The sequence below is a fragment of the Brachycentrus maculatus genome, unplaced genomic scaffold (genome assembly GCF_059751285.1).
Source record: "Brachycentrus maculatus isolate JH-2025_06_01 unplaced genomic scaffold, ASM5975128v1 h1tg000065l, whole genome shotgun sequence".
Classification (NCBI taxonomy): domain Eukaryota; kingdom Metazoa; phylum Arthropoda; class Insecta; order Trichoptera; family Brachycentridae; genus Brachycentrus; species Brachycentrus maculatus.
In genome coordinates this window covers 1,754,055-1,773,852 of record NW_028280819.1, presented here as the reverse complement: position 1 = coordinate 1,773,852, position 19,798 = coordinate 1,754,055, and the positions used below count along the sequence as shown (strand labels likewise).

The window sequence follows — 19,798 nt, the reverse complement described above, 5'->3', positions numbered from 1 at the left end:
CAACTAAAACTTCATTTATTTACTGGATATGTTGTTCCTTTATTCCAACTTTATAATAAAGTTTACATATTTAATAAAGATTTTTTCCATCATAATCTAAATATTTATCGATTGGGATATAGATGGGGCCACCAAACCAATCCAACATCACAATTTGTTCAATATCTAATTTTGCAACATAAAATCCATGATCTGAAATATGAAATAAAATTATATATTGAATCGGAAAAACGCATATTTAAATTTAAAACTATTTTCAGTATGTATTGTGTACAAAGAAATTATTTTGCATGCATGTGAAACCACAATTTGTTATTAATTTTTTAATTCAAATAATCATAATTCAAATATCTTAATTATTCTTACTTTCAGGTAATTTTGCCATTGAATGATGTCTTGAAAATAAAGCAATTTTGGCAAAATCATATTCTTCTGTTCCGTTTTTCATCTAAAGGTGGTTTAAAAAAAATTATTAAATACCTTCCACAAACAATATTTCTTTAATAATATAATTCTTTGTTTCGATGTACGGAAACAATAATTTTTCTTCTTACTTTTTCCATTTTTCCTGTCAACATAACTCTGGCACAGCGAGGGTCATCAGGAACATAATCCAAAGATCGGCAATAGTCAGTTTGAATTAAAGATGCTGAAATGGTGCATCTGCTATCTTTCTACAAAGCAAATGGAATGTATTATAAAATTATTTATTTTCAAAAATACACAAAAAAATATTTTATGAATTTTAATTGAATCATAAAAAAAATATATATTTACAATTTTTAAAGCACAGAAAAAAATAAACTAAATTCAAAGTAAGTCTATTCCATATGCACAATATGTATAAAAAAAGTTGAATATTACTCTTATTTAATATTCAATATTTTTATTTATTTTGTATTTTTTTTTCCTTAAATTTAAAAATTTTAAAAATATATATTATACCATACTACTCGAGTGCCGCGACTATGGCGTAAAGAAAAAAGTCTTTATGAAATATAATTTAATCAGAATGAAAGTACACTTAAATAGTATTAAATTCTCAAAATTTTAGCTGGCAGTATGCACATACTAAAATAGTTAATACAGTATCTATCAATAAAAAATACTCTTTTCCAAAATTTGTCTGAATAACATCCTTAAGCTGATAAAATAAGTACAATTATTAGAAGTAACAAACATAAACTGTAATTGAAAGTTTATTTGCAAAAGGTCTTCAGACATCTGCATAAAATGATTTTTTTAGACATATTACTCACAGAGAAGATACCTAGGTATTGATTAGATGCCATAGTTACTGTTTTAACTATGTGGTGTAGATAACTTCAATTTTATTTATAATGATTTTGGCCTTTTTAGACTGGTCGTCGTCGACCGATGATGTCAGGAAGTTGACTACAGCTTTCTTTTTTTAAAAACATTTTTTCATGAATAGAAGTTAAGTTGAAGCAATCTAGACAGTTAAAATGGTAATTTCCATTAAGAATTAATGCCCTGTAACAGTATCCCTATAATTATTATGAAAATAAGTACTTACTCCCAGATCAATACTTGGAAAATCTAATGGTGTTAAATAAAAGTATGGAATACCAACAGATTTTTTCACTGTTCCATCACTCATTGATACCACACTTGTGAATGGATAATCTATTATTTCGGGTATTACGGATATTGTAGCTATAGATGTCCAGTCTGAAAAGATCGTAATCAAAATAATGATTCTCCTTTGTATACTATTGTAAGCTACAAAACATCATTAAATTTTCAGTTTTCTTTGAAATTATATTTAAATTTAATTGACTATTAATTGGGTGTACTTTTTCATGGAGAAAGAACTTTAGTAAATCAGTATAGATATACAGCATGAAATATATTTAAAGCTTTCTCTTGTAAAATTATATTTTATTTTATTAAATTTATATTAATTGATATCCAATATCTAAGTTTAAAAACCTGCTTGGTGCATGATGTATCTCGCCATAGCAACATAATCTTTGTGATCGGGTGGTGAAGATCTGACATTTTTCACCTGATTTGAAACATCCTTCAAGGGACTTAAATTAAAACCAGACTTATCCTCGAACTTTCTAAAAAGTCTACCACTACTTGTAGTCAATACAAAAAATAATATGAAAATCCATCCCAAACAGCGATTCCTAAAATAAGAACGAAAATAGATAAATGAACTATCAGTTAGAAAAAAATGTACTTAAGGAATGTTATATGATTTCAATAAAACTTACATCTTTGATTTATCTGACTGCCAATGATTTCTGATTCAAAATGAATGGATATCGGGTCAAGATTGTGCCAATATTGTATAATATTATCATAAAAATAAAAGTTTTACCATAAGTAACCAACCATTTACTCAAGTATGTCAATTATTTTAATTCATTTTATTTAGACAAGTAATGGTTAGGTATAACATTTTTTTAAAATTAAAAGATAACTATTTCTCTTTTTATTTTGTGACCCTTTGGCATTTAACCAGCGAGATGTTGAAATAGTAGCAACATTTATATAAATTGTTACTAGCATAAAGGTAAGTTGATCACTCCTGCGCTTCAGGGACCAGTCCAGGGTAATATGAAATAAATATTGCAGCGTAAAATCACTAAATATTTATTTTCGCCCCCCCTGGGTATCGAACCCGGAACAAAAGAAGTACCGGAACTCACTTCATGTCAAGCTTTTTACTAAAAAAATAAATATTCAAATATCTCAAAAATATTCATTACAATACCATATTTTATCATTTTGACGAATTATATAAATATAATTTCATTAAATGATTCGGCAGACTCTTTGTGGTAATATCTATCCATTTTTATTGTAAGTTTTATCAAGTAAATACCACTATTTCTTAAAATCTACTGTGACACATGTTTTGATGCATTCTGCATCGTTTTCGAACACCGTATTTTACAGTGTTTGAAAATAGTGCAGAATGCATCGAAACACGTGTCACAGAAGATTTGAAGAAATAGTGAGATTTACTAAGCAAAACTTAAATTTAAAAAATATATATAAAATAGATTGTAATTACGTAAGCGTAAACATTGTTTCGTGTAATTGATTTGAAAATTAAATAAAAAATATCCTTGAAAAAAGGTGCCGGAACGCTGTTCCACCGCGTTACATGCAAAGAAAAACCCTGCTTTTAAGCCATTTGACTCATTTCTCACACTTTTAAGTCAGATATGCCTAGCGCATATTTCACACTGTGGGAAATATTAGAAATACATACCTGGCGAGTAAGCAGCATCCAATGCGTTAATAACCGTGTATTAACGACCCACTTAGCACTATTTTAGGGATGTAGGCATATTTTCCTGTTAAGAACAAATAAAAAAATAAAAAAAATGTTTTTTTTTTCTAGTTTGATTGTTGATCATTCCTGTTATATATTTATAGGTTAAATATGATAGATAACCTTTGAAAAATCATAAAGTTAATTAGGTAACGATAAGCAAAAATATTATGAAATAAACGGAACTTCATTTATCTGAATTAAATATTAATTAACATCAAGTTCAGAAACTATACACAGTCGTACTCGGTTATTACGAGCAAGTTCAGAAACTATATACAGTCGTACTCGGTTATTACGAGCACGGATATAGCGAGATCTCGGATATAACGAGGAAACATTTGTTGATATTTTGGTTTATAATTTTCTCCATACATTTATTCACGGTTATAACGAACAACTTCTCGGCTATAGCGAGCAAAAATAGATCGTCTTTTTTTTAAATGTTGTAAATATTCAATTTTCACAATAGTTTCCACATTTTATATGTTCTATACGAGTACTTACTCTGGGCAATGCATATAAACATTATGATATGGGAATGTCAGATCAATTCTCTTGAGCAGATCAGTTAATTACCTTTGAATTATAAACATGTCTACTAATAAGAGAAAGTGTCTCAATTTGTGAAAAGGCTGAAATTACTTGTGAAAAAAAAAATGTGGCACGAAAAATGTTGAAGTATGTAAAAAATTTTCATCATCCACAGTGTCAACATTGTATTTTTATCTGCATTTGAAAAGAACATTACGGACCCGAAAAAAATAGGAACAAAATGATCGTACGAATGTTGAAACTTTGCAACAATGGTTTTGTACCCAAACAAGCGCAGGATTTTCCAAATTTTGTATGAAAAGTTGATTGACAGAAAAATGACATATCGCTCACTCCTTTCAAGAACGTCATAAATCAAAAATTGTAAATATTCTATTGTGCATGTTTTCGGAATGCCCAGAAAATGTACTATATCCCAGCAAAAGCGGCATATTTTAAACTTAATATTTAACCGCTACAGGACAGAAAGTGTTGTTTTTGCATTTTGAAGAAAAGGCATTGTTTAATTATTTTTTTCAAAAAACTAAATATTTTTCAAATGGAGAAAAAAACTTCAGATTTTACCTAAAAAGATCTGTTGCACAGTAAAAAGTTCAGTAAGTGGCTTGATATTTATTTTTAACACATTGTATTATTTTCTTAAACTTTAAAAACGTTCTCCTGAAAAATCAAGTATTTTGATTTATGACGTTCTTGAAAGGAGTGAGCGATATGTATAATGGGTTTACTGTGTATTTTGTTTGAATTGCGACTTATTCTGATTCCAGATACTTCATGTCTTTATGTGATAGGTATGTTTAAGAAAAAAATACCTATACTTGGATATAACGAGTAACAGTTATAACGAGCAAATTCAGTCGATCCCGTCATCCTCGTTATAACCAAGTTCGACTGTATCAAGATATACTATGTTTAATAGTTTTTGAAGACAAAAAATGCAAAAATCTCATATTTGCAATTAAACTTTTAAGGTGGGGACTGACCTCCACATTTCGTCATAACGTAACATTCGCGGCAAGCATCTGACTTCGGATGGAGCACTCGGAACGCTGTACTGACTGTACGAATGCTCGAGTCGTAATGTAACACGTTACGACGAAATGACTCCAGTCAGTCCTCTCCTTTAGTTAGTATTTTTCAAAAAAATTATAAGGGTTTTGAAACTTTTTAATTTATTGTTATTATGATTAATCAAGTGTCAATTAATTTGTCCGCCTCCGTAGTGTAATGGTCAGCACGCTCGGCTACCGTTTTGGAGTCCCGGGTTCGATTCCCAAGGGGGGTAAAATAAATATAAGTGATTTTTTTCACTGTCATATTTATTCAATATTACCCTGGACTGGTACCTGAAGCGGAGGGCTGATCACCTTTCCTTCATGTGTAAACGATCAAGATAACACTGCGTTTATATGACGCAGTGCCCTATGCACCATTGGGGTGCGGATAAGGGTTTTATTATTATTATTATCATAATTAATCAAGTGTGTAATATAAATCAGTCAATGAAAGGTCGTAACCCCTGTGAATGCCCACACATACATGGTCTCATCTGAATAGACTTTTTCAGCAATGCTGAATTCTCAATTAAATTATGCTACATTAATTAGTCAAGATTCTTTTATGACCTTGATAAAAATGTCTGATTACTAAATCTGATCTACTGCATAAGAAACATGTCATGTGCTAATAAAACGTTTTACTGTGAAAAAAAATGACACGAATTTCCGGAATAATTTATGATTTCTATCTTGCACATAAAAAACATACTTTATGATTTTTTAGGCCTTACCACAGAGATAACATTTCTCTAAAACCGCAAATACATAGGAAACCACTTTATTAATTAGTGACCAATTCCGTTTGTCAGGCAACTAGTAACAACTAAATAGATGAAGCTTTTCATGACAATTCTATGTGGTATATGGAGTCGTAAGGTATGATTTTGATAAACCCAAGGTTGGCGGTTGAATAGTTACAATGACTACCTAAAATATACATTTTAAGTAGAATACAGTAATACATCAGAGAATACTCTCTGAATGTTAGCTCAGCTGTTAGTTTTTCTTATGGTCGAATCCTGAGATATCTTTTGATAGGGACGAGACAAGGTTATCAATTCTACAAATAAAATAAAAGCATAAAAGGATATTGGGCAAAAAATATATAATATTAAAAAAAAATACTTTTCGACATGGTAATTACGTCATGTGTATTATAAATAAATCTTAATCAAAATATGTACAAGTATAAAATAATAAATATGTCGCAATTTAAAATCACTTATAAAAACTTAAAATTAAATAAAAATAAGATGCAATTACGTAACATTAGTGAAACAGTCAAGAAAACATTGAACAGCGTTGTACAGCTTTATTAACATTATAATCTTGTCACACAAATACAATTCCTTCTATATCCGAAGGCGAGAAACATTGCCTCCGTTAAAAAGATAATTACATCAAACTAATAGACATTTGACACAGTGGAATAGGAGCTACGAATAACCGATGTAGGAACGAGGAGGATATTCAATATCCGGTGACAATGGATTTGGTAAAAGCGACGTCACAGAAAGTTCACTCCTGACGCAGGTGAATGCGTAACACACCATTTACTGAAGAGACATTTATGCGTTGGGAATGCGTCATCCGACAGTGGCGAATTGCACTCTCAAACACGGGGGACACGGTCAAGTTGTAACATTTAGTTTTCACATTAAAAACGAATAAAAGTAAAATCACATAATAAAATACTTTTGATAAGACATTATCAAAAATGGCGGAGCCGATCCGCACCAGACTCGACAAGAATATACAAATTACATGGCACGATATGGACCCTGAGACTTCAGGTATTGTATGACGAGGGACGGGCCCGAGGACACCACTTCGGGGGGAATAGACGTCAGGGGGCAGTTCTCTATGCTCATGATCTGCAGCCCCACGCACAGCGCCAGCTCGAAGGGCAGGTTGCACAAGTTGGGGTTGTCGTTCAAGTACAGGGATTCCAGGTTCTCCAGAGTGCCGATCTCCTCCGGCAGGTATTGAAGGTTGTTCTCCCCCACTCCCAGGTACGTGAGGTTGGTCAGGTGCCCTATCGTGCGAGGCAGCGTGGTCAGCTGGTTGGACTGGATTATCAAACGCTGCAAGTCGTGCAGAAAGCCGATCTCGCTCGGAAGGGTCTCGATCTTGTTCTCTTCCAAGTCCAATACCCTCAATTTCCTGAGGTTTCCGATATTGGGCGGAATGCGTCTCAACAAGTTGTTGGACAGTATCAGCACTTCCAGATTGTACAAGCACTGGATGTCGTCCGACAGTTTGGTCAACTGATTAGTCCCGAGATTCAGTTCTACCATTTGTTCCCAAGTCCCGATGTCCAAAGGGAGAGAAGTTAATAAATTCTCTTTCATGTTGAGTTTTGTTAACTTCTCGGCTCTCGAGAAAATGCCGTAAGGGATTTTGTCGATTTGATTATGTTCGAGATTGATCGAGTACGCATTCGTGAACTGACCCGGACCCCCGATCGGGTAACTGACGAAAGCGTTTCTCGACAGCGTGATGCTGGACAGCTGCTTGAGACTGGAAAGCAGTCCGTCGGGGAGTTGGGAGATGGCGTTGCCTTCTACGTTGAACTCGTCCATGATCTTACAGTTGCTGAGGGTGGCCGGGAGTGCCGTGAGGCGATTATACCTCAACCCGAGTCGGTTCAGTTGTTGGAGGTTGCCGATGGAATCGGGTATATCCAGAAGCTCGTTGTGCTGCAAGTCCAAGGTCAGCAGGTTGACGCAGTTCCCTATCTCCTCGGGAAGGTGCTCCAAGTGGTTATGCGAGACGTCGAAGGTGACCAGATTGACCAGTTTGCCGATCCCCGAGGAGAGCTCTCTGATCTTGTTTTCCCTGAGACTGAGCATGGTCAGGTTGGTGAGGAAGGCTATGCCGTCGCCGACCTTGCGTACCCTGTTGAAGCGCAGGAAGAGCGTGGAGAGGGAGGTGAGGTGGTACACCACGGGGGGGATGTCGCTGAGCTTGTTGTGCCGCAGGTCCAGCACCTTGAGGGAGGTGAGGTTGGCCAGCGAGTCAGGCAGGCTGGTGAGCGAGTTCTCGCTCAGCGCGAGGGTCTGCAGCTCCACCAGGCAGCCTATCTCCGGGGGCAGCGTGGCTATTTTGTTTCCGTACAAGTACAGTTCCGACACGTTCCTCAGCTCGCGGATGTTGGAGGGCACGGTGGTGATGGAGCACTTGCTGAGATCCAGCCGGTGACTAGACTTCTCCTTGCATTTGCTGAGTTCCTTGATTATGTCTAGATCGGCCTGCACGGGCTTGTTCTTCTTGGTGGTGGGTTTGGGTTTGTTGGACTCCGGGTGCTTGACGGTCACTACTTTCGGCCGAGCTCCGTCGGCGCCGGTCAAGGACGCCGTGGAGAGCTTCTTCTCCTTCATGCTGTTATGTCTTTCGCGGGGACTTATCGCTCCAGCTGGTTCCGCCTCTTCTGGCACATCTTTAACTAAATGTTCTAAATGTTCTTGGCTCATACCGTAACTTTGGTTTAATTCTGCACGCGACTTGCAGATTCAGATTACGGAAAAATTCAGTCCATTTTCTCGAGCGAAACAGCTTGAAAATATCCAGACGTCATTTAATCGATACCAAATATTTAGCGAACGATTGATTATCCGTTATTACCCCTCTGACCGGAAGATCTTCTAATTTCTATAAAAGTGTATAATTCTGCACTGATTATTCATTTCTGTGATACGTTTCAACATTACACTATAAAACGCCAATCCTCTTCGATAAAAACGCTGCTTGACAGTTGCGCGACTTGGGTCACAGACACAGACTAACTATTTTATATAAAGACCGCCAACTACCTCGATTTTTTATGGCTGGAAGTGATATTCGCCAGCGGCCGGAAGTGACGTAAACGGCTAGAAGTACCAAGCTCCCGGCTGGGCGTGACTTCGCCGCGGCTGAATATCAAATCCACCCGCCGAAATATTTATCATTCATTTTTCAGGTTAAATGGTATTTATATTGAAATTTGTTGTATAACATATTTTCAAAATTATAATATTAATATTACAAAGAAGATATTTCACTATCTAAATTTATTTATTTCAGTGTAAACAAAAATAGAAAGGTCACGGCTAAAACGCGACAATTATAAAAAGAGTTCAGGCGATTAATAATGGTTACTCAACTCAGCCTTACAATGGTAAATGGTAATGGTAACTTTTTTGAAATTATTATCCCAAACTATGTATGAATATAAGGCTTTTCAACAAAAACAAAAACGATAGAATTTTCAAATTACTATATTATATTTAAAATTCTAGAAAATACAATATTTTAAAAGGGCGGAAGGAGTGCCCACCACTTTTTGAAGTTATGTTTCTTAACGGGGGTGCCAGCGCCCCTTTGTGGGCGTTTTGGAAGTCTGGCTAGGCGTTTTTAATTTTTTTGCATTTGGGGGGTGCTGCAGAAGTTCAAGGGAGCGTTGTGTTAAGTAAGAAAAACTACACTTTCATACGCAAAATTTAACTTTAACTTTGGCATAATACTCAATATTATGAAGTTCTTCATAGACGGATTTCTATTTTTCTATCGATAATTGTCTATAACCATAGTCTGTCCATATTTATTTGAAATATTTGAACAACTTGTTGGTATCTCGTATTTTTTGTTCCCGTTTTGGTGTTTTTGTTAGTGTATTAGTGTGTCTCGTCATTTTCTGGTCGTTTTTTGAACAATCTGACGTTTACGAGTCGACCCCCCCTGACTTGGGTGGACTTAATGTTGCTACAATGCTGAAGAAAAAAACACATTATTAGTAGGTAGATACAATTTGAGAATTATACTATAATAATTTCTACAACTCACATTCAGGCTTTAATTGAGAGCTCGAATCTTTCGAAATATGCTCATTTATTTTTCTACAAATGAGTTCATTCTCTCATCACATTGACTCAAATTCCTATATTTCAAAAAGAGTTTCCGCGAATGACTCATAATCTCCAAATAAATATTTTGTTATGTGTCAACACTGAGATCGCTGGATCGCCTTTTCCCTGCGTGTTGTGTCCCGATTTTTCAAAGGTGATTTTTATAAATTTGCCGGTCATTTACGGTAACTGAAGTTCTGAACACTGTGGGAGTGCGTAATTTAATTAATTTTATGCTTTTATAAGGTAAAGTAAACTTTTTTTTTAGTTGACTACTCAATGTTGACAGTGAATTACTTTTTAACTGGCATGGCCAAGCCCTTCGTCATTATTATGAAGAATGCTTATTTAAAGTGAATTTAATTAAATGTGTGTTCATAATAAATATTTTATCAATGCAGACATTTTTTTTCAATATTCGTAATGAAATTTGACTAAATAAACGAACTTAACTTTTACGCCCATTTCAAAACTTGGGCTATTTAAAAATATCTGTGCATATTTGGTGGTTCATTTATTTTTATTATTCCGCCTCGCCGTTTCTTGCTGCCTTACCACTATTCAGATTTTTAAATCACTTTTGATGTTTTATTGAATTAGACTCAATTTTTATGTAATTTATTCCAAGAGATGACCAAAATTCTAAGAATTGAGAAAATTTTAAAAGAGATGTATATTATGAATCAGTCGTTAAGGGATTCATATACATTGGCAGTGTATAAGTAATGGTGTGTTTAGACTGCTACTTAGCAATATCGCTATTACTGATATCACCATGTTAATTTATTATTAGATTAAAACCAATATTTTTAGCTTTTCCACTTTTTTATTTGATCAGCGACCGGGTTTCGTCGTTACCGACATCATCAGACTGGTGAGAGGCTATACAAATTGTTATGTTATATTTAAAAGAAGGCAGGAGTTGATAACCATGATTTGATATAATTTTATGAGAAATTAATTTAATTTGAGTGAATTTAAGTATTGTATGATGTTAAAAATATTTTTTATAAAGGTTTTTTTGTATTGAAAGCACGATTTTATATAAAGTTATAATAGATTTGCATTTTTTGTAAATGAATTTAAATTATGTAACGAAGTATCAGGAAATGCTGGTTGACAGCTCCTTCCACTAGGCTGTGATTGTCCGGGGGGAGTCCGAAGTTCTCTGAAATGTAAAGTTCCCGGCAGTCATTTCTTATCGACAAGACATTAAGGCATCTATTGTTTATTTTCTAATGGGTAAAGTAAGGGAGAATGAATGTGTGTTACTTGATCATTTAATATGTCTTTATTGTGACAATTTTTTAATCTATTTATTTCCAAAATTTCGAGCCTATCTAATTTTTTACCTTTACTAAAATAGGCTGGTCAAATGAAAAAGTGGAAAAGCTAAAAATATTGGTTTTAATCTAATAATAAATTAAAAATGCAATTCCATCACGAAGTGTCAGTGGATAATATAAATCACCATGTTAAGATACAGTACTAGGATACTCTACCTGTTACCAGATACTAGTCTGCTAACAGACTCCGGTACAAGCTCCTCGTATCTCGTACTATGCGCCGCCGAGGTACGCTAAATTATTTTGGGCACCGTTTCAAAATGCTTACATTTCAAATGTTTCTTTAAATTACAAACACTTGTTTTGAAGGAAAGTTTTTGCATATTACTGCTAATTTGTTTGCTTTAGAAAGCACATAAATAATACAATGCAAAACGACTGACCGGCAAGTCATCGATAAGCTAAAATTAGTATTATGTTTTATGAGTGACAATGTTATCGTTGGTTATATTCGTTTGAAACAGATTTGTGAGATTTGACTAGTGGCTAGTGGCTAGTATATTGTACGTATTACAGCTCCATACAAGTATCATGATGTAATGATTTCTTGACGTATCATAGTATTTGTACCTGTGACTGAAATACTAGAAACACCTCTATGTATAAGATATTCAAGCTAGTACGAGTACAAACTAGTACTAGCCATTGCTCCATTTATACACTTGCTATATTATATTATTAAATATTTTTATTGTAGTAATTATTCATCTAATTGTTGGGTAATATATCCAAAATAAAACAAGGTTTGTTGGATTGAATTCTACATTTATTTATGTATATGTTAAAACGTGACGTGTTTCGTCTTCTTAGGACATTATCAAACACGAGTTTTTGATAATGTCCTAAAAAGCGAGTCCTATCAAACGCGAGTGTTTGATAATGTCCTAAGAAGATGAAATGCGTCACATATTAACATATACATAAATAAATGTAGAATTCAATCCAACAAACCTTGTTTTATTTTGGATATATTACCCAACAATTCAATATGGAATTCTACCAACTGTCTGCAGTTACAATAAATAAATTATTCAACTGTTTAGATTGTTTTTTGTTTTTGTTGTAGATGTCTTCAGGGCGGCCAATAAAATGTGTGGTCGTGGGAGATGGAACTGTTGGAAAAACCTGCATGTTAATATCTTACACTACAGATAGCTTTCCTGGAGAATATGTCCCAACAGTGTAAGTTCACTTTAATAAATACAGTAGAACCCCAGAAACCCAAACAAGATTTTTTAGAAAAACATGTAGAAAACACGCAGACTTTAAAACTCATTTATAATTATTATTATAAATGTGTTTTAAGTCTCCACCTTTATGTAATAATAATTATTTATAATTATTATTACAAAAAGGTGGAGACTGACCGGAGCATTTCGTCGTAACGTAACACGTTACGATGCGAGCATTCAGGCAGTCAGTACAGCGAGACGAGCGCTCCATCCATAGTTTTGGATGCTCGCCGCGAGCGATGTTACAACGTTATGTTACGACGAAATGCTCCGGTTAGTCTCCACCTTAAAATTATCAGGTAAAATTAGTAAGTTCTGTTGAGATTGTTTGGACATGTGGAACGTATGAGTGAGGAAAGAACGGGTAAACAAATTTAGGAGGCAAATGTAGTTGGAAAAAGAAGCATAGGAAGACTAAAGAAAACTTAGCATAATCAGGTTTGTCAAATACTTTAAAGTGGTCGGGTCAGGAGTCGGAATAATCGGCGAGTGTTTATGAGGAGATGCACGAATGTGGGAGAGGCAAAGATTGTTGGCAAAGACAGATTGGTGTGGCATTCTATTCTCGTAATGGTTAGTTAGTTGTATATAGTTTATATAAAATTTGTATTTTATTTGTCATAAACGTATGTACCGTAGAATGGGGCTACTTGAACTTTGTTACAATAAGTGTCACCTGTCAGGGAAACTATGAATCATGTGGATACGTTCATTATTGTAGACCAAATACAGATCTAAATAAAAAAAATTGTACTTAGCTAAAGTTTATCGAAGAGTGATCAATACCTTTGTTCATACCTTTTTAGTTTACATTGTCATTTTACATTGCATATATTTTTAAACACTTTGTTTTTATTTGGACAAAATAACAATCGCTGTGTATTTGTAACCATTCTTCTTAATTTCACACAATGCTTTTTGATTATAAATGTAACGCGTTAGTAAGACATGTTTTCATAAACATATTTCAAATTAGTGTTGTTTTTCTTCTTTTAAACATTTATCAAAATGACTTTATGACATAGAGCTTCCATAACCTCCGTTGTTCGCCTCCGTAGTGTAATAGTCAGCACGCTCGGCTACCGTACTGGAGGTCCCAAGTTCGATTCCCAGGGGGGGAAATAAATATAACTGATTTTTTCACTCTTATATTTATTCAATATTACCCTTGACTGGTACCGGAAGCGGAGGGCTGATCACCTTTCCTTCATGTGTAAACGATCAAGATAACACTGCGTTTATATGATGCAGTGCCCTATGCACCATCGGGTGTGGATAAGGGTATAAAGAAAAAAAAGCTTCCGTAAAACATACAAATGCCACAATCTAAACATATATAACAATGTAGTAAATTTGAATCTTGGATTATTTAGAGATATGGCAATCATTATTACAATATCTCTAGTACAGCACATTCCCGATTTTCCGGGGTCAGGTTAACTGGGAAACGGGATTATCCATGACACTTGAGTCGTTGAAAAAATATTTCATCAAAACAAGAATATTTCACAATAGTACTTATAATGTGAAAACACGTGTTGAGGGCCGAACGCATTTGTCCTCCGCAGCGAAAGAATAACAGTTTCTCACTTTTATGATGTGTTAATAGTTTCTAACTTAGTTAGTTTTAACACGGACAACAAATGTGTTCAGCCGTCAATACGTGTTTCCACATTATAAGTACTATTGTCTCTCTCTCTTAAGTCATGTTTATGGCTTAAAATATTTGTAAAATACCTAATGTAATAATAATATTTGTGATTGTAATATAATTCTTTTGCCTTATGGGTTAATAATATATACGACAAAGGATCCATTATTTCGGTATTAGAGTACGGATTCACTGATGCAGATCTTTTAAATGATTGGATCTAACCCACCTCTTATCCAAACTATACTTTGTGGTATTATACTTTTTTTTTTAATTCTAGCGCTAAATATCCATTGTAGGTATACAGAAGCGCATATAACGCTGTTTAAAATTTCTCTTTGTTTACATTTTTTCATGTTTTTGAATTAACTGGAAAATCGATTACACCCCTAATACAAACAATACTTTGTTTATACATAAATAATATATAAAAATCATTTTCAAGTGCAAAATTTCCATTTTTCGTAGGTAATCCGAAACGCATATAGTGCAGTTTTAAATTTCTTTTTGTTTACATTTTTCATGTTTTTTTTATTGAATGGGAAATCGATTATATGTAATATTTTTTTCACCATCCATCCCGGAAAATCGGGATTGTTCTGTATTGTTTTAACAAAATGTCTTGATGAATTTTAGAGTTTGTTTTATTTTTACAGATTTGACAATTATTCGGCACCGATGGTGGTGGACGGAGTAGCGGTCTCCCTGGGACTGTGGGACACGGCGGGACAAGAGGACTATGATCGCCTCCGACCTCTCAGTTATCCTCAAACTGACGTCTTCTTAATATGCTTCAGCGTCACTAGGTAACTATTTGTGACATTTTTGGAAATCAAATATATCAGATGTAGAAATTTTGCTGGAAATGATATTTGAATAGTTTTCTTCAAGCCTAAAATTAGTTTCTCTATTGTTTTTAGCTGATAATTAAATAATAATGTGGCACATTTTACAAACAAAAAATAAATTCGAACTTTGTTTTTAACCACTTCTATTTTTGCTGGGGGTCCGCCTCCGTATTGTAATGGTCAGCACGCTCGGCTATGGTACTGGAGGTCCTGGGTTCGATTCCTAGGGGGGGTCAAATAAATATAAGTGATTTTTCACTCTAATATTTATTTAATTTTACCCTGAACTGGTACCTGAAGCGGAAGGCCTGATCACCTATCCTTTATGTGTTAACGATCAAGATAACACTGCGTTTATATGATGCAGTGCCCTATGCACCAGCGGGTGCGGATGAGGGTCAAAATGTAATTTTTTTAAATTGCTACTTTTTTCAACCAGTTTAGACAAGCACCTTGTCATCTTCAGGGATCGATATGTACTATTTCTCCACAGATGGATTCAGACTCCTGACCTAACCACTTTCAAGTATTTTAAATACTTGATCATCCTAAGTTTTCAAATAGTAAAATATTTCATTAATGAAATGAAAAAAATATTTTGTGTATGATCTGTGTTTGGACTAATTCTTATAATTTAATAGCAACCTATTGCTTATATCCGCCTCCGTAGTGTAATGGTCAACACGCTCAGCTACCGTTCTGGAGGTCCCGGGTTCGATTCCTAGGGGGGGGGGCTCAAATAAATATAAGTGATTTTTTTTAACTCTAATATTTATTCAATATTAACATGGACTAGTACCTGAAGTAGAGGGCTGATCACCTTTCCTTCGTGTGTTATCGATCAAGATTACACTGCATTTATATAATGCAGTGCCCTATATACACCATTGGGGTGTGGATAAGGGTTTGAAATTGCTTATATTAATCTGTCCATTTTATTTCCAGTCCTTCATCATTTGAAAATGTCACATCAAAGTGGTATCCAGAAATAAAACATCACTGTCCCGATGCCCCTATGATATTAGTTGGTGAGTTTAAAAACAAGTTTAGTTTATAGTTTACCATCACACCGCTTCCTAGTTGGGGCAGGCAGAGGGAATAAAATTCCACACCTCTCTATCTTTGCAAACATTCATGCATCTCCTCATACATATTCACCGATTATTCCGACTCCGGACCTGACACTTTCAAGTATATTAAATACTTTTTCCTCTGCTCCTATTTCCAACTACATTCTCTTCATAAATTTATTTTACTCTTCTACCCTCACTTATTCATTCCACATGTCGCTCACTCCTTTCAACGTCATATATCAAAAATCGACAATTTTCAGTTGTGCATGTTTTCAGAATGCCCAAAAAATGTAGTATATCCCGGCAAAAGCGCCATATTTTTAACTTAATATTTGCCCGCTACAGGGCAGAAAGTGTTGTTTTTGCATTTTGAAGAAAAGTTGTTTAATTATTTTTTTAACTATACTAAATATTTTTCAAATGTAGAAAATACATTCAGGTTTTACCTAAAAAGATCTGTTGCACAGTAAAAAGATCAATAAATGGCTTGATATTTATTTTTAATTTATTTTACTATATTTTTAAACTTTAAAAATGATGAAAAATCAAGTTTTTTTATATACGACGTTGAAAGGAGTGAGCGATTTCCAAACCTTCTCAACACTCTTAAATTTGATTGATAATGCTTATCCCAGCCTTGTGTTCTTTCCTTATGTTACCATTAGAATATCTATCATACATTTTTGTTCCACACATTCGTCTGAAATATTGCATTTCAACTGCATTCAGTCTATTTTCATCCTTCTTTTGCTAACTCTATGCTTCACTTTCAAACATTGGGTCTGTTTCCAAGACTTCATTGTGTACTACCAATTAAGCTTTTGCTGTAAGGCTTTAACCAACTAACTAACCGTCACGCCGCTTCCGCGCAGGGGTAGACCTAGAGAAAAGAACGCCATACTACCCTGTCTTTGCAAACATACTTTGCCTCTTGCACATTGATGCATCTCCTCATACATACCCGCTGATTATGTCGACTCCTGACCCAGCTGCTGTCAAGTATTCGACATACCTGATAGTGCCAAATTTTCCTCAGGCATTCATTTGCTACAACTGATTTCAGTTCCATCTTTATCAATCTTTCCAGTCAGAAAACCGTAGCCAATTGGCGCCTGCCCCTGGGCATATTTGCAATACTTTTCCCCGGTTTCAATGTGTTAATACTGTGTTTCAGGTACTAAAATAGATTTAAGGGACGACAGAGAGACTCTGAGTCTACTGTCGGAGCAGGGACTATCTCCCCTTAAGAGGGAACAAGGACAGAAGTTAGCCAATAAGGTGCGAGCCATCAAGTATATGGAATGCTCCGCCCTCACGCAGCGTGGACTTAAACAGGTAAAATGCAACATCATTCAGCTTTTTCAATTGATGTTTTTACTAATATTTACAGTGTATTACTTGTAAAATATTAATGAATTGATTTTTATATTTTCAAATTGTATACTCCTATTCTCATATTAATACCCCCTGGTATTAATGGCAGGTTGTTCTAGAAACTTCTTGTATTTTTTAAAGCTCTGAAATAAATCTATACCAATAATAAATAATAATTTATTATATATATCATACAGATACAATGCTTGACAGTTTGCTAAGTACATATGTATTTTATATTTAATAACTTAGTTATAAAATCCCTGTATATCTTATTATAATTTAATAAAAATGTCACTCAGTTTCCAAGCAAACAGCTGCTTCCTCACCAATTAACACTTAAAACTGTTATAAATTATCACGATAGTTCAGACCCCGGTCTGTTATTGAAGAAGACCATATTTTTCATGAAAGCTTTTTGATACAAAGTATCAATTTTTGCAAATCCTTTTCTTCATTGTCTTGTTCTATGCTGAGCATAGTGGTGTCTCGAATTGTCTGGCACCGGGTTTATGATACCCCTCCTGCTGAGTTTGAAGCAGCATTCAGTGAAGGACAATGAATTATTTTTCTATAATAAAAGTATTTTCTTCCTGATAACTATCAACCAGGATATAACTAGGAACTCCTGGAGAATGGAGATGTTTCACTCATGAATTACATGAAATTATAGTAATTTTAAACATAAAGAGTCAATCCACTCACGAATAGGCATAGGCTATGAAACTTAAAAAGTTGAAGCCTGAGTAGGGACATGATAAACGGTGTTGCATAAGCCGTAGCTAGATGTCAGTCACTTGGACGTTAGGTAATTATTAAAAAAAAAATATGGAGATGTTTCTGCATCTTGCACCCTGAGAAATTTCTGGTTTCATCCATCCTGTATAGAATTTCACCATCTACAGATTTAACTCTGATTTATACTGAAATCTCACAAAGTTGTGTAACTGTGCAGGTGTTTGATGAGGCTGTTCGGGCGGTGCTAAGGCCGGAGCCGCAGAAACGTCATCAGAGAAAATGCGAGATAATGTAGTGGATGTCCGATTTGTTTTGTATAAATAGGTATGTGCAATGAAATCTGTATTTGCATTATTCCACTAAGCCTTGCCTCATTGTATCGTTAAAAAGGCATAGTGAAAAATTCATGATGCACGCATGTTGTGAGCATACTGTGAAAAATGACAAAAGTTAATGCATGCAATTTTGACATAAGCCCATTTAAATTATAAAATTTCTACGAATTTTGTAAATTTGTTTTTCAAATTATTGTACAACGTTCCTCAAACATCTGGTTTAAGGTTAAATTTTTTTTTCCATAAATTAATCATGATTTAGAAGTAATGAAGTGTTGAAATTACACAATGGACGACAGAAAAATAATCACTTGACACTATCAATTTATCACATCACAGGAAAAAATTTCCGTTCTGCCCCAGGATTTGAACCTGGGTCCTCTCGTGTCTGGCCAGGTGCTTTTATCCGCTACCAGAGTAGACAGTACTCCTTCTGGGAAGTTTTCTCGTTTGTCAACAAGTATTATGTATGTACAAGTACCATGAATGTGTGTGGGAGACATTAGTCTTCTGATGCTATGAGGGATGTGTTGAGGATAAAGGTATTGTATGATGAATTTACATTGTCATAGTGATTTTTCATAAGATCTTTTTGTTTATTAACTATGTTTGATATTTAGAATTGTAATCACTTTATTCTCAGATGAATTTGTAACTTTAATAAAGTTTAGGTAGCGGTAACTCTTTTAAAAACAGTATTTTTTTGTCTAATTTTCGCAGTATGCTCGCAATGTATTTGTATCAGTAATTTTACCAACTTTTGTAACATAGCGCTGGTTTATTAGGCTAATGAGACATGTAACAGTTATGAATTTCTCTTCAAATATAATTTCAAATAATTTTTTTTTTAATCACATAATACCTTTTTGTTTTTGAAATTTATTAAATTGATTACTAACTGTCCATCTCTTGAAATTTTTGAGGTTCCTATAATTCTTATACACTTACTTTTTTTTCAAAATTTTTATAAATGTTTGCAATTTATCGGTTGTCTATAAATAATTTTAAATCCTGTGTTTAGTTAAATTGCTCTTATTCCTATAAACCAGCGATATTATTAATTTTAAATTCAAATTTTCTGCAAATAAAAGAAAATTTGCAAACTCTGTATATTGACCAGTGACTTCTCTCTTGAAATTTTATACACATATTTTTATATATATTTGACTCTTTTACTAGGATTTGAATCTCATTTTTATGAACAAACGTAATATTTAAACAAATCAACTTTTTTGATTTTTATAAAACTTTGAATTTGTATATTACTCGAGTAACGCCCATCGAATGATATTGATATTTGGATTTTATAGCTTATTGATTATTTATTAAAATTGTGTTTTTTTTTACACATATCGGATAAACTCATTTCTATGACATTTTTGCTTAAATGAA

The 19,798-nt window shown here is 34.0% G+C and overlaps 3 protein-coding genes across 3 annotated transcripts; 1 reads left to right on the top strand and 2 right to left on the bottom strand.

The window, feature by feature from the left end:
• Window positions 1–14: 14 nt before the first annotated feature.
• LOC148311424 (protein CREG1-like) lies at window positions 15–2,289 on the bottom strand. The gene is made up of 6 exons (XM_088256685.1): window positions 2,244–2,289; window positions 1,954–2,156; window positions 1,538–1,692; window positions 555–674; window positions 367–448; window positions 15–192 (listed from the first exon to the last, which is right to left on the bottom strand). Coding segments are annotated over exons 1-6 (684 nt in total). The 5' UTR covers window positions 2,246–2,289; the 3' UTR covers window positions 15–70.
• Window positions 2,290–6,014: 3,725 nt separating this feature from the next.
• On the bottom strand, window positions 6,015–8,695 carry Sur-8 (leucine-rich repeat protein shoc-2). The gene has a single exon (XM_088256683.1). It carries the CDS (start codon window positions 8,397–8,399, stop codon window positions 6,687–6,689), a length of 1,713 nt encoding a protein of 570 aa, XP_088112809.1. The 5' UTR covers window positions 8,400–8,695; the 3' UTR covers window positions 6,015–6,686.
• Window positions 8,696–9,912: 1,217 nt separating this feature from the next.
• Window positions 9,913–19,159, top strand: Mtl (Rac family small GTPase Mtl). Its single transcript, XM_088256686.1, has 6 exons — window positions 9,913–10,055; window positions 12,222–12,337; window positions 14,695–14,844; window positions 15,832–15,914; window positions 17,134–17,294; window positions 18,289–19,159. The coding sequence occupies exons 2-6, from the start codon at window positions 12,222–12,224 to the stop codon at window positions 18,364–18,366; spliced, it is 588 nt and encodes a 195-aa protein (XP_088112812.1). The 5' UTR covers window positions 9,913–10,055; the 3' UTR covers window positions 18,367–19,159.
• Window positions 19,160–19,798: the final 639 nt, after the last annotated feature.